Source organism: Ranitomeya variabilis, chromosome 4 (assembly GCF_051348905.1).
Source record: "Ranitomeya variabilis isolate aRanVar5 chromosome 4, aRanVar5.hap1, whole genome shotgun sequence".
Classification (NCBI taxonomy): Eukaryota; Metazoa; Chordata; class Amphibia; order Anura; family Dendrobatidae; genus Ranitomeya; species Ranitomeya variabilis.
In genome coordinates, this window is record NC_135235.1 from 709529179 (window position 1) to 709542764 (window position 13586).

Here is a 13586-nt window from a genome sequence, read left to right on the forward strand (position 1 = left end):
TGGTGCTGGAGGCTCCATTATTCTCTATGTGGAGTGCGGCTCTGCGGGTGAAGGTCGGTGCTGGAGGCTCCATTATTCTCTATGTGGAGTGCGGCTCTGCGGGTGGAGGTCGGTGCTGGAGGCCCCATTATTCTCTATGTGGAGTGTGGCTCTGCGGGTGGAGGTCGGTGCTGGAGGCTCCATTATTCTCTATGTGGAGTGCGGCTCTGCGGGTGGAGGTCGGTGCTGGAGGCTCCATTATTCTCTATGTGGAGTGCGGCTCTGCGGGTGGAGGTCGGTGCTGGAGGCTCCATTATTCTCTATGTGGAGTGTTGCTCTGTGGGTGGAGGTCGGTGCTGGAGGCTCCATTATTCTCTATGTGGAGGGTGGCTCTGCGGGTGGAGGTCGGTGCTGGAGGCTCCATTATTCTCTATGTGGAGTGTGGCTCTGCGGGTGGAGGTCGGTGCTGGAGGCTCCATTATTCTCTATGTGGAGTGTGGCTCTGCGGGTGGAGGTCGGTGCTGGAGGCTCCATTATTCTCTATGTGGAGTGCGGCTCTGCAGGTGGAGGTCGGTGCTGGAGGCTCCATTATTCTCTATGTGGAGTGCGGCTCTGCGGGTGGAGGTCGGTGCTGGAGGCTCCATTATTCTCTATGTGGAGTGTTGCTCTGCGGGTGGAGGTCGGTGCTGGAGGCGACATTATTCTCTATGTGGAGTGCGGCTCTGCAGGTGGAGGTCGGTGCTGGAGGCTCCATTACTCTCTATGTGGAGTGTTGCTCTGCGGGTGGAGGTAGGTGCTGGAGGCTCCATTACTCTCTATGTGGAGTGTTGCTCTGCGGGTGGAGGTCGGTGCTGGAGGCTCCATTATTCTCTATGTGGAGTGCGGCTCTGCGGGTGGAGGTCGGTGCTGGAGGCTCCATTATTCTCTATGTGGAGTGCGGCTCTGCGGTTGGAGGTCGGTGCTGGAGGCTCCATTATTCTCTATGTGGAGTGCGGCTCTGCGGGTGGAGGTCGGTGCTGGAGGCTCCATTATTCTCTATGTGGAGTGCGGCTCTGCGGGTGGAGGTCGGTGCTGGAGGCTCCATTATTCTCTATGTGGAGTGCGGCTCTGCGGGTGGAGGTCAGTGCTGGAGGCTCCATTATTCTCTATGTGGAGTGCGGCTCTGCGGGTGGAGGTCGGTGCTGGAGGCCCCATTATTCTCTATGTGGAGTGCGGCTCTGCGGGTGGAGGTCAGTGCTGGAGGCTCCATTATTCTGTATGTGGAGTGCGGCTCTGCGGGTGGAGGTCGGTGCTGGAGATTCCCCATTACTGAGCACGGGGGACATTAACCCCTTCAGCACTGAGACTCTTTTGAGGTTTTTGTTGCCACTTTATAGGAATCATAACATATGACCCAACTATGGAGGACAGGAAGTGAGGTAGCGGATTGTTCTCATAGTACAGGCCCCTTTCTTGGCCCCACACAGTGTAATGCCCCCAATATGCCCCTTATGCAGTATATATGATGCCCCCACACAGTATAATGCCTCCATAATGCCCCTGTAATCAGGTGACCGGATACAACACACCGACATACACAAGGCGGAAGTAACCAATATAATTATTTATTTTCTCTTCGCCACGACAGCACCCACTTGAGAGAGGGGATCCGCCCCTAGGAACAGGAAACCCTATGGAGAGATAAAAGGGGCGGTCCCCCTCGCTCCCACAGTTGGTTTCCTGTTTCTACGGGAGACGCGTGGAGAGAAGAGGATACCTATCCTGGATGCCGCTTGCGCGGTTTACCTTTATGGGACGGCAAGGGCTCCAGAAGCTGGAATCAGCGTCGGGGGTCCTATGGTAGCTTCCCCCCTCTGCTGGCAGGTACCGTGAGGCCAGGTCCGGGGAGTCGCCTGGCTCACGAAAATTCACCCAGCCGACCTGCAGGGACCGAAACGCTGGGGTAAGGTGATCCTGCGGCGCCATCTCGGATGGTGCGCAGGCAGCGTGGGTCCGGTGTATTATCCCCCGGAAGCAGTACCGCAAACTTCCGGGGTGACTCAGGAGAGACGGCGCCTGCGCTGATGCTGGTGGCTGCGCAGGCGCATACAGAATGGCCGTGACCCGGATGTAGCGGTCACTTCCGGGTACGGCAGGAAGCAAGATGGCGGCCCCCATTAGAAAAGGACGCCGGCACTGATCCTCCGGCGTCCATCATGGCATCTCCACAGGACCCAGCGATGGCTTCATCCGAAGTCACCGCTATTACACCTGTCAGCCGCACAAGCAGCAGCCGCAGGTCTTCTTCTAAAAGCGCCAGAGAAAAAAAGTCGGGCCGGTCAGTTCCATCTGTGCCTCCGTTTCCTCCTCATCAGCCGGTATTGTAAAAAACAACCTCACTGGGTGAGTGTGTGTCTGTGCCCTTTTATGCTGATTACACTTCCCCTCTTTGTCTATATTTCCTAGGCAAAAAGAACGGGGAAAACAAAACACATACAATGTGCGTTATGCTCTCAGCCGCTCCCTGATAATTATTTAAAGAAACTGTGCCAACCTTGCATCGAATCCACCTTACGTGAGGAATCTTCAGTAAGGTCGGAAGATATTAGGAGTATGATTAGAGAAGAATTGCGGGCCTTCCAAAGCTCGGAAAAAAATCCCGAGAGTAGGAGAAAATATAATTCCTCTAGGTCTGAACAGTCCTCTGATATTGAAGATTCGGAGGGTTCCCAAAAGATCATTTCCTCAGATGATGAGAGAGATACATGCTTTCCCACAGATAGTATCGATAATTTAGTAAGATCAGTTTGTAACACCATGGGTATTGAGGAAACAAAAACCCCTAAAACCCCACAGGACGTGATGTTTGCAGGCCTGTCAGAGAAGAAAAAACATTCTTTTCCTGTAATTCCAGCAATAAAGAATGTAGTTAAAAAGGAGTGGGAAAGCCAGGGACAAAGAGGATTACCGTCTTCATCAAAAAGACGCTATCCCTTTAACGATGAAGATTTCTCCATATGGTTAAAAGCCCCGAAGGTGGATGCAGCAGTGGCCTCCACTTCTAGAAAATCTTTATTACCCGTGGAAGATTCCGGTTCCTTGCAAGACCCGCTTGACTGGAAGGCCGATACCCTCCTAAAGAGGGCATGGGAATCCTGTACTGGAGCCTTCAGGCCGGCTATATCAGCCACATGCACTGCCAGATCCATGTTGGTCTGGTTGAACGATTTAGAAGATGGATTAAAAAGCGGCCTTTCCCGAGATAGATTAATCTCTTCCTTGCCGTTAATTAGAGGAGCTACAGCCTTTTTAGCGGATTCCTCAGCTGATTCCATACGGCTAGCGGCCAAATCGGCAGGTCTGACTAACGCGGCTCGTCGAGCCTTATGGCTAAAGGGGTGGAAAGGAGATCCCCAAACAAAGTCTAAGTTATGTGGTCTTCCCTGCCAGGGTGAGTACCTATTCGGTACTAAGTTAGACGAAATATTAACTAAAGCAAGTGAGAGGAAGAAGGGGTTCCCCAATAACACTTATCTTCCATCCTACAGGAGAGCGTTCCGAAAGCCCATGTTTAATAGGAAAAAGGACTATAAAAACCAAGACCGCTGGGCTAATAAAGACTTTAAACAGAAAGGAGCGTTCTTCGGAAAGCGTCCATTTAAGCCTGAGGATAAACCCCGTTAGGACAGATCTACCCGTTGGTGGTAGGTTGTCTTTCTTTTCGTCACAATGGCTGACAATAACTTCTAATCCGTGGGCAACTAGCCTCATTTCTACGGGTCTAAAATTAAAATTTGCCCGAGTCCCTCCGGACTCATTTCTATTGACTTCCTTAAGGTCTCAATCACAACAAGAGGCCTTGGAACAAGAAATAATAAATCTCCTGTCCAAAGGGGTACTAGTGGAAGTCCCCTTTCATCAAAGAGGAAGAGGTTTTTATTCCCCTTTATTTTTGATTCCGAAACCAGACGGATCGTTTAGAACAATAATTAACCTGAAAAGACTAAACGTCTTTCTAGAAAACCAAACCTTTAAAATGGAATCTATACGATCAACTATTAAGCTTCTGTTTCCCCATTGCTTTATGGCAGTGCTTGACCTTAAAGATGCGTATTATCATCTACCAATCTTCATTGAGCATCAGCAATATCTTCGGGTGGCAGTTATGATGGGAGGTCAAGTAAGGCATTATCAATATACAGCAATGCCCTTTGGACTGTCGATAGCACCGAGAGTCTTCACAAAATTAATGTCGGAAGTAATGTCATACTTGAGATTAAAAGACACACTTGTAATACCATATTTAGATGACCTTTTGATAGTGGGTAACTCCTTTTCCCAATGCCATCAGCGAGTACTTGACACAATTTCATCCCTGCAGGAATTAGGGTGGTTAGTAAACTGGGAAAAATCCAGATTATCCCCCACAACTCGACAAACATTCCTAGGCCTTATTCTAGACTCTACAAGTCAGAGGTGCTTTCTTCCTAACTCTAAACAAATAGCAATCATAAACAAAGTACAATCGGTGATTAATAACCCCCTAATTTCCCTAAGAGAAGGGATGTCCCTTCTGGGTTCTTTCACATCGTGTATCCCAGCCGTCCCATGGGCTCAATACCATAGTAGAAAATTACAGTTCAACATTCTGCAACAAGAAGAGAGGTTACAAGGCCAATTAGATAGCAGATTATCTTTACCAACAGACGTGTTAAATTCCCTTACCTGGTGGTTAGATCACAATCATTTTACCAGTGGGGTTCCCTGGGTGATTAAACCTTCAAAAACAATCTTTACCGATGCCAGTCCTAGTGGTTGGGGAGCACACTTAGGAGATCAAATAGCTCAAGGTCTGTGGTCTCTTGAAGAATCGAACGATTCTTCTAATAAAAAAGAACTGAAGGCTATCTATTATGCCATATGTAAATTTCTTCCACAGCTACACGGAAAGCATACAAGAATCCTTTCAGACAACATGACAGCGGTGGCATACTTAAATCACCAAGGGGGAACGAGATCAGAAGCTCTCATGTTTATAGCTGGCAACATTCTATCCATAGCAGAGGAGCACCTTCTATCCTTGTCAGCACTGCACGTAAGAGGAGTCGACAATCCAAGAGCGGATTTCCTCAGCCGCCACACTCTTCGCCAAGGAGAGTGGGTTCTCAGCCGACGTATCTTTTTAATGATAGTCAAAAAATGGGGCACTCCCGAGATAGACCTTTTTGCGACGAGACGCAACAGACAAGTCAAAAGGTTCGCTTCATTGTTCCGATCCGACAATCCAGATATCTTCGATGCTCTGCAAGTCCCATGGACATTCCAGAAAGCATATGCCTTTCCCCCTCTAATACTTCTTCCAACGGTAATCAGGAAGATAAGGGAAGACAGAGCTCATGTGATCTTAATAGCTCCATTTTGGCCCAAGAGGCCATGGTTTTCCTGGCTGAGAGCCATGTCGATCTCGGACCCGTGGATCCTTCCGGAAGATCAGGATCTTCTCTCTCAAGGCCCCTTCAACCACCCTCAGGTGAAGGGTCTGCGGTTGACAGCCTGGCATTTGAGAGGCAGCTGCTAAAAATGAGAGGGTTCTCTAACAAAGTAATTGACACTCTGCTACTGAGTAGGAAGAAATCCACCACATCCATTTATGTGAGAGTGTGGAAAAAATTTTTAAACCTCTACCCAACAGCACTATCAAACAAAATTCATATCCCTATGATTCTAGAATTTCTTCAAAAAGGGCGCGATTTAGGTCTGGCAGTCAGTACCTTAAAAGTACACATTTCTGCGCTTGGTGCTTTATATGGTCACGATATTGCAGGTGACAGGTGGGTAGCTAGATTTATCGCAGCTTGCCAAAGGTCAGAAACAGTCCAAATTCCCCATGTACCACCTTGGGATGTTAATTTGGTCCTCGAAGCTCTAACAGACCACCCCTTTGAGCCACTACATTCAGCTCACATAAAACATGTCTCCATCAAGACAGCTCTCCTTGTTGCTTTGGTGTCAGCTAGAAGAGTAAGTGACATACAGGCATTATCGATAGATCCACCTTTTATGTCTGTATTTCCAGATAGAATTGTCCTAAAAACAGACCCTTCGTACTTGCCCAAAGTATGTACTAAATTCCATAGGTCACAAGAAATTTTTCTTCCCTCCTTCTATGATAACCCTACGAATCAGGAAGAACAAAAATACCACACATTAGATGTGAGGAGAGCCATATTAGCCTATTTAGACAGAACTAGCACCTGGAGGAAGAGCAGGGCTCTCTTTATTTCCTTCCAGGGCCATAGGAAAGGAGATGGAATCACGAAGGGTACTTTATCTCGGTGGATTCGGGATGCAATATGTCTGGCCTATTCATCCAAAGGGGAGAACCCGCCTGAGACTGTAAAAGCACATTCCACTCGGGCGATAGCATCATCCTGGGCTGAGCGTGCGGAAGTTCCAATAGAACTGATATGTAAGGCCGCAACCTGGGCTTCTCCTACTACATTCTATAATCACTATAGATTGGATTTGTCTTCCTCATCTGACCTGTCTTTTGGTAGATCAGTTCTTAACACGGTGATCCCTCCCAAATGACTATCTCTGAAAGTCTCTCAAGTGGGTGCTGTCGTGGCGAAGAGAAAACACCGGATTACGTACCGGTAATGCTCTTTTATAGAGCCACGACAGCACCCCTTCACTTCCCACCCTATTAAGTTATTTTTATAAAAGCACGATTAAAGGTGTTTTTGGTTCTTATAGTTAGCCATACTAAATTAACTAATGATAATTGATGAAATCATATTGCCTACTAAATCTGGTGGGCGGTTCCTCGCAATCTCTGTAACCCAACTGTGGGAGCGAGGGGGACCGCCCCTTTTATCTCTCCATAGGGTTTCCTGTTCCTAGGGGCGGATCCCCTCTCTCAAGTGGGTGCTGTCGTGGCTCTATAAAAGAGCATTACCGGTACGTAATCCGGTGTTTCCTGATAATGGGAATTGTGATCACTATGGCAACAGTGAATAATGCAGAACAGGGTGATTACGAGGTGAAATATACAATATCAGATACACAATTAATTCTCCGCCTCACTCTCACTGTAATAGCAGCCTCTAACCACATGTGACTTTAGCTACTGACAAGGGTGATTTTCCTGACACATATAGTCGACAACACTCTACTCTGCGAACACCGGCCATAGTGGGGTCTCCGCCTCTTCCCGTTAGGCCATAAGTCCTCCTGATAAAGTCTATCAAGGCTCGCTGGGCCGCCTTCACCTCTACCAGCTTTCACCTTGTCTCTTGTACACCCTGGACCAACACCTGTACTGATTTCAGTGCTGAAAGCAATGGCCCGGCTCACTCATGCCTCCTGCTCTTTAATGCAGGCGTATACTACTGAGCAGACTCTCCTCACAGATCATTGGCACATCCGTCTCTTGTACCAAAAGTAACAAGAGCTGGGACTCTGCTTTTGCCTGGCTTAATCTGGACTCTGAGTCTTGACCGGTGCAGGTTAGGTTTTCAGGAATTGACATGCAAAGTCTAGACTCTGGGTCTTGACCAGGGCAGGTCTGGTTCTCAGGTCTTGGCTGGCATAGTCTGGACTCCGGGTCTTGACCAGGGCAGGTCTGGTTCTCAGGTCTTGGCTGGCATAGTCTGGACTCCGGGTCTTGACCAGGGCAGATCTGGTTCTCATGTCTTGGCTGGCACAGTCTGGCCTCCGGGTCTTGATCAGCACAGGTCTGGTTCTCGGGCCTTGGCTGGCATAGTCTGCACTCCGGGTTTTGACCAGGGCAGGTCTGGTTCTCAGGTCTTGGCTGGCATAGTTTGGACTCCGGGTCTTGACCAGGGCAGATCTGGTTCTCATGTCTTGGCTGGCATAGTTTGGACTCCGGGTCTTGATGAGCACAGGTGTGGTTCTCGGGCCTTAGCTGGCATAGTCTGGACTCTGGGACTCATCTGGTGCCGCCTGGGTACTGCCACAACAACCAGCTGCCTTGGGCACTTTGCCATGGCCTGGTACCTCAGATTCTTCACTGGCACCCTGTTTTTTGCTTGGTGCCAAACATGTTTTGGCTTTGGGGCTATGGCCTTTATAATAACAGGAAACTGTGTCATCAAGGTCACCTGACCTGGTGTACCATCTACGCTGTTTCTTCCTGATACTCTCTCTCTTCCCATTGATTCCGTAGGGTCCTGTCTGAATGGCAGATGGCAGTCTTTTTGTACAAATGCCGCACAGCCCTGAGGATTTGTTCTTCTTACGACACATGTTGTTACACCCCTTATGCAGTATATATGATTCCCCTCACACAGTATAAAGTTTCCACAGTACTGGCATGTCTCACACAAAAGATATTTTCAGTTTCACCATACCCCCAAACATAGTATTATCTCACAGTCCCGCCATTCTCTCCACACAGTATGTTTCCATAGTACCATCATCCCACCACACACAGTGTAATGTTCCCACTGTACCACCATCCTCCTACATAGTATAATGTTCCCACAATAGCAGATTCCTACACATATAGTATAATGTTCCCACAATAGCAGGTTCCTACACATATAGTATAATGTTCCCACATTACCACCATCCTCCTACATAGTATAATGTTCCCACAATAGCAGATTCCTACACACAGTATAATGTTCCCACATTACAGCCATCCCCCTACATAGTACAATTTTCCAACAATAGCAGCTTGCAATTCACACAGGATAATGTTTACAAATTATTATGCAAATTGTATTTAAGTGCCATAAAGATTTCTTTGTTTTGTTTTTTAAATAAACTCGTGGATGGTATAGTGTCTCAATGGATCACTGAAATCAATCTTAAACACATGTGATAATTAGTTTTCCAGGTGATTCTAATTAAATCCCAGCCCCCCAAGGAAGCCATTGCGAAACGCGTGTCGGGGCGCGTGGCTACAGATGGACATCTACAGTACAGACCAAAAGTTTGGACACACCTTCTCATTTAAAGATTTTTCTGTATTTTCATGACTATGAAAATTGTAAATCCACACTGAAGGCATCAAAACTATGAATTAACACATGTGGAATTATATACTTAACAAAAAAGTGTGAAACAACTGAAATTATGTCTTATATTCTAGGTTCTTCAAAGTAGCCACCTTTTTCTTTGATGACTGCTTTGCACACTCTTGGCATTCTCTTGATGAGCTTCAAGAGGTAGTCACCGAGAATGGTCTTCTATTGCCTTCTTTCTGCGGTCCAGCTCACCCCAAACCATCTCAATTGGGTTCAGGTCTGGTGACTATGGAGGCCAGGTCATCTGGCATAGCACCCCATCACTGTCCTTCTTGGTCAAATAGCCCTTGAGGTGTGTTTGGGGTCATTGTCCTGTTGAAAAATAAATGATGGTCCAACTAAACGCAAACCGGATGGAATAGCATGCCGCTGCAAGATGCTGTGGTAGCCATGCTGGTTCAGTATGCCTTCAAATTTGAATAAATCCCCAACAGTGTCACCAGCAAAGCACCCCCACACCATCACACCTCCTCCTCCATGCTTCACGGTCGGAACCAGCCATGTAGAGTCCATTCATTCACCTTTTCTGCGTCGCACAAAGACACAGTGGTTGGAACCAAAGATCTCAAATTTGGACTCATCAGACCAAAGCACAGATTTTACCCTTCGCCACGACAGCACCCCACATGAGAGAGAGGGATCCGCCCCATAGGAACAGGAAACCTACAGAATAAAAGGAGGCGGTCCCCTCTCCTCCTCAGTTTAGGTTTCCTGTTCCTACAGGGACCCGGCTTACCTACAGATGAAGAGGATCCCTGGGCCATGCACCCGCCTGCGTCGGTATCTGAGGGAACGGCAGGGGCTGCGGTTCCAGAAGCAGCGGCGGGGGAGCCCCTGCTTGCAGCCTCCCCCCTCGTCTGGCCAAGCATCCACGGTCCGGGTCCGGCCACCGTGGGTCCGCCCGGCACCGTGAGGATGCGCGCGCTGCAGCGGCCGGCTTAATATCCCTAGCCGCCGCATGGTGAGTGAGAGCGGCGCGTCTAACCCGGAAGTCGCTGGAGCACTTCCGGGTTGGTCCGGGGAGGCAGGAGAATGGGCGGCAAATTTAAAAATGCAGCGCTAGCGTCGGGCCGGTGTGTGTAAGATGGCTTCTCCGGCCGACGATGCGCACTTGCCCGCAGTGCAACAGCGTTCTCCCAGCAAGGAGAGAAGCGCTAGGAGCAGCACAAAGAGTGGTGGTCGACCTCCAGAGAAGGGTTCTACCACCAAACGAAATCCGCCTCCAGAACCGGTACCTGTCAGCTTCACTGGGTGAGTTTTTGAAAGAGTCTCTACCTATATGCTGATATATGTTCCTCCTGTATCTTTCCTAGACTAAGAAAAGGACACACAAATCCAAGCACAAGGAATGTGCTTTATGTACGCAGCCCCTCCCGGATGATTATGTTAAAAAACTGTGTTCGGAGTGTATCATGCAAACCTTACGGCAGGAAAACATAATGACTCCATCAGATGTCAGAGCTATAATCCGGGAAGAAATGCAGGGGTTGGCGCAGACTAGTACCACCAGTACCCGTCAGCTTAGTAGGTCCAAATCTCTGGTCAGTTCACAGTCAGAGGATGTATGTATATCCTCAGGCGAAGCGGAAACCCAGCCGAGCTCATCCGAGACTGAAGGGGGACTTTGTCTTCCCAACAGCAGTGTGGACAATTTAATAAAATCTGTCAGAAGCACGATGGGGTGCTTAGATGAGAAATAAAGTAAATCGGCTCAGGACATCATGTTCGCGGGGTTAGGACAGAGGAAACGTAGGTCCTTCCCCGTCATAAAAACTATTAAAGAAATAGTAAAAAAAGAGTGGGATAAGCAAAATAGAGGTTTTCTACCATCATCCTCTAAAAGACGCTATCCCTTCAGCGACGAGGAGTTAAATACCTGGTCGAAGGTGCCGAAGGTGGATGCCGCTGTAGCCTCCACAACCAAACAGTCGGTCTTACCGGTGGAGGATTCAGGAGTCCTAACAGACCCGCTGGACCGTAAAGCGGAAGCTTTACTGAAAAGGTCGTGGGAAGCCAACACGGGGGCGTTCAGGCCCGCCATATCTAGTACCTGCACTGCGAGGTCACTACTAGTGTGGATGGAGCAACTGGAGGAACAGATTAGAGGTAGAACTTCGAGAGAGTCAATCCTGCCGAAATTCCCTCTAATCAAAGAAGCAGTAGCATTCCTGGCTGTTGCCTCTGTGGATTCGCTACGCCTAGCAGCCAGGTCAGCCGGCCTAGTGAACACAGCCCGGCGAGCACTCTGGCTAAAGAACTGGAAAGGGGACGCACAGGCCAAAGCAAAACTTTGTGCGATCCCCTGCCAGGGTGAGTTTCTTTTCGGAAAAGCGCTGGATGAGCTCCTGAGTAAAGCAGGAGAAAGGAAAAAAGGCTTCCCTAACCAGTATCTTCCATCCTACAGGAGAGCCTTCAAAAGACGTCCCTTTACCAGGAACAAGCCGTTCGAACAAAGGGAGCGATGGGAGTCGAAGGACCCGAAGCAAAAAGGTGCCTTTTTTAGCGGGTCCCATAACCCGAAACGCAAATACCGCTAACCAGGAGGTAGGCGGCAGATTAAAATTCTTCCTCCCCAGATGGGAACAAATAACATCCAGCCAGTGGATTCTGGACATTGTACAATACGGCCTAAAATTGGATTTTGACCGAATCCCTTGGGATTCCTTTATAGTAACATCTCCAAAAGGTCATGACCAACAAAGGGCTCTGGAATCAGAGATCCTATCTCTTCTGTCTAAAAAAGTTCTGATAGAAGTTCCCCAGGGTCAAGAAGGGAAGGGGTTCTATTCCCCTTTATTCTTGATCAATAAGCCTGATGGTTCATTTAGAACCATCATAAACCTCAAGAGATTAAACGCCTTCCTGCGTAATCATACCTTCAAAATGGAATCCATTAGTTCAACCCTAAAACTCTTGTTTCCTAGGTGTGTCATGGCCGGAATAGACTTAAAGGATGCCTATTATCATCTTCCCATACATGCCGAACATCAAAAGTATCTAAGGGTAGCAGTCATCCTGGAAGGACAGGTTCGTCACTTTCAGTATGTTGCAATGCCATTTGGGCTTTCTATGGCTCCCCGCGTCTTCACTAAGGTGATATTAGAAGTGATGGCTCATCTACGTCAACGAGATACCTTGATAATACCCTACCTAGATGACTTTCTAGTGGTGGGAAACTCTATGCTCCAGTGTAAAACCCGTCTATCTAATACGATCTCGTCCCTACAGGAGTTAGGTTGGATCGTCAACTTCGAAAAATCCCGGCTGAATCCAGAAACCGTCCAGACATTTCTAGGAATCCAGCTAGACTCCGTAAGTCAGAGATGCTTCCTCCCCCAGGCAAAGAAACTGACTATACAATCAAGGGTATCAGACGCAATACGCAACCCCTACATGACACTAAGGAAGGGCATGTCTTTACTGGGGTCATTATCATCATGTATCCCTGCTGTACCATGGGCACAATTTCATACTCGTCAATTACAGTATGAGGTATTGTCGGCTCAGGGAAAAGACGGACATCTAGAAAGCAGAATAACTTTCCAAAGATGTCTTAGAATCACTATCCTGGTGGCTAGACATGGACCACCTCTCAGAGGGTGTGCCATGGATAATAGACCCGTCTAAAATAATTACCACCGACGCCAGCCCTATTGGGTGGGGAGCACATATGAAAGACAGTCTGGCCCAAGATACTTGGGACCAGGCAGAATTGTCATGTTCCTCCAATTGGAAGGAGTTAAAAGCGGTAGAATATGCCTTAAATCACTTTCTTCCGCAGATTCAAGGAGCAAATGTAAGAATTTACTCGGACAATTCCACCACAGTGGCATATGTGAACTGTCAGGGTGGTACAAGGTCAGGAAGTCTAATGACCATAGCTGCAGACATCTTCCAGCTGGTAGAGACCCATCTAACATCCCTAACAGCCCTGCACATCAGAGGTGTAGAGAACATCAGGGCAGACTACCTCAGCCGAAACGAGTTACGTCAAGGGGAATGGACCTTAAACAGATCCATATTCAGTATGATAACAGAATCATGGGGGATACCACAAATCGACCTATTTGCCACAAGAGGCAACCGGCAAGTAAGAAGGTTCGCTTCCCTGAACGCCATGGATCACCCAGATATGTTAGACTCTCTCCACCATCCTTGGAGGTTCCAGCTGGTATACGCCTTTCCTCCGATGTCTCTGATTCCACTAGTGATCAGAAAAATCAGGAGGGAACAAGCAAGAGTGATCCTCATTGCTCCATTCTGGCCGAAAAGACCATGGTTCTCTTGTCTCCAGACCATGTGCCTATGCGATCCATGGATTCTCCCATCAGACAAGAAACTGCTGTCCCAAGGCCCCTTTTTCCACCCGCAAGTGAAAGGTCTTCACTTGACGGCGTGGAATTTGAGAGGCAACTACTAAGATCAAGAGGGTTCTCAGCAGAACTAGTTAACACCCTCTTATTGAGCAGGAAAAGATCTACCACCCTGATATATAGTAGGGTATGGAATAAATTCTTAGACTTTTACACGGTACCGTTCACTAAGCAAGTTCCAGTCACACCTATTCTAGAGTTC

The 13586-nt window shown here is 48.1% G+C and overlaps 1 protein-coding gene across 1 annotated transcript in view; it reads left to right on the forward strand.

Annotated features, from left to right (window-relative positions):
- Window positions 1–828: 828 nt before the first annotated feature.
- Window positions 829–13586, forward strand: part of LOC143766532 (uncharacterized) — a 38589-nt gene continuing 25831 nt past the window's right edge. The window contains exon 1 of the mRNA XM_077254297.1: window positions 829–1208. Coding sequence (XP_077110412.1) covers window positions 907–1208 — 302 coding nt within the window. The 5' untranslated portion in view covers window positions 829–906. The remainder of the gene's footprint in view (window positions 1209–13586) is intronic.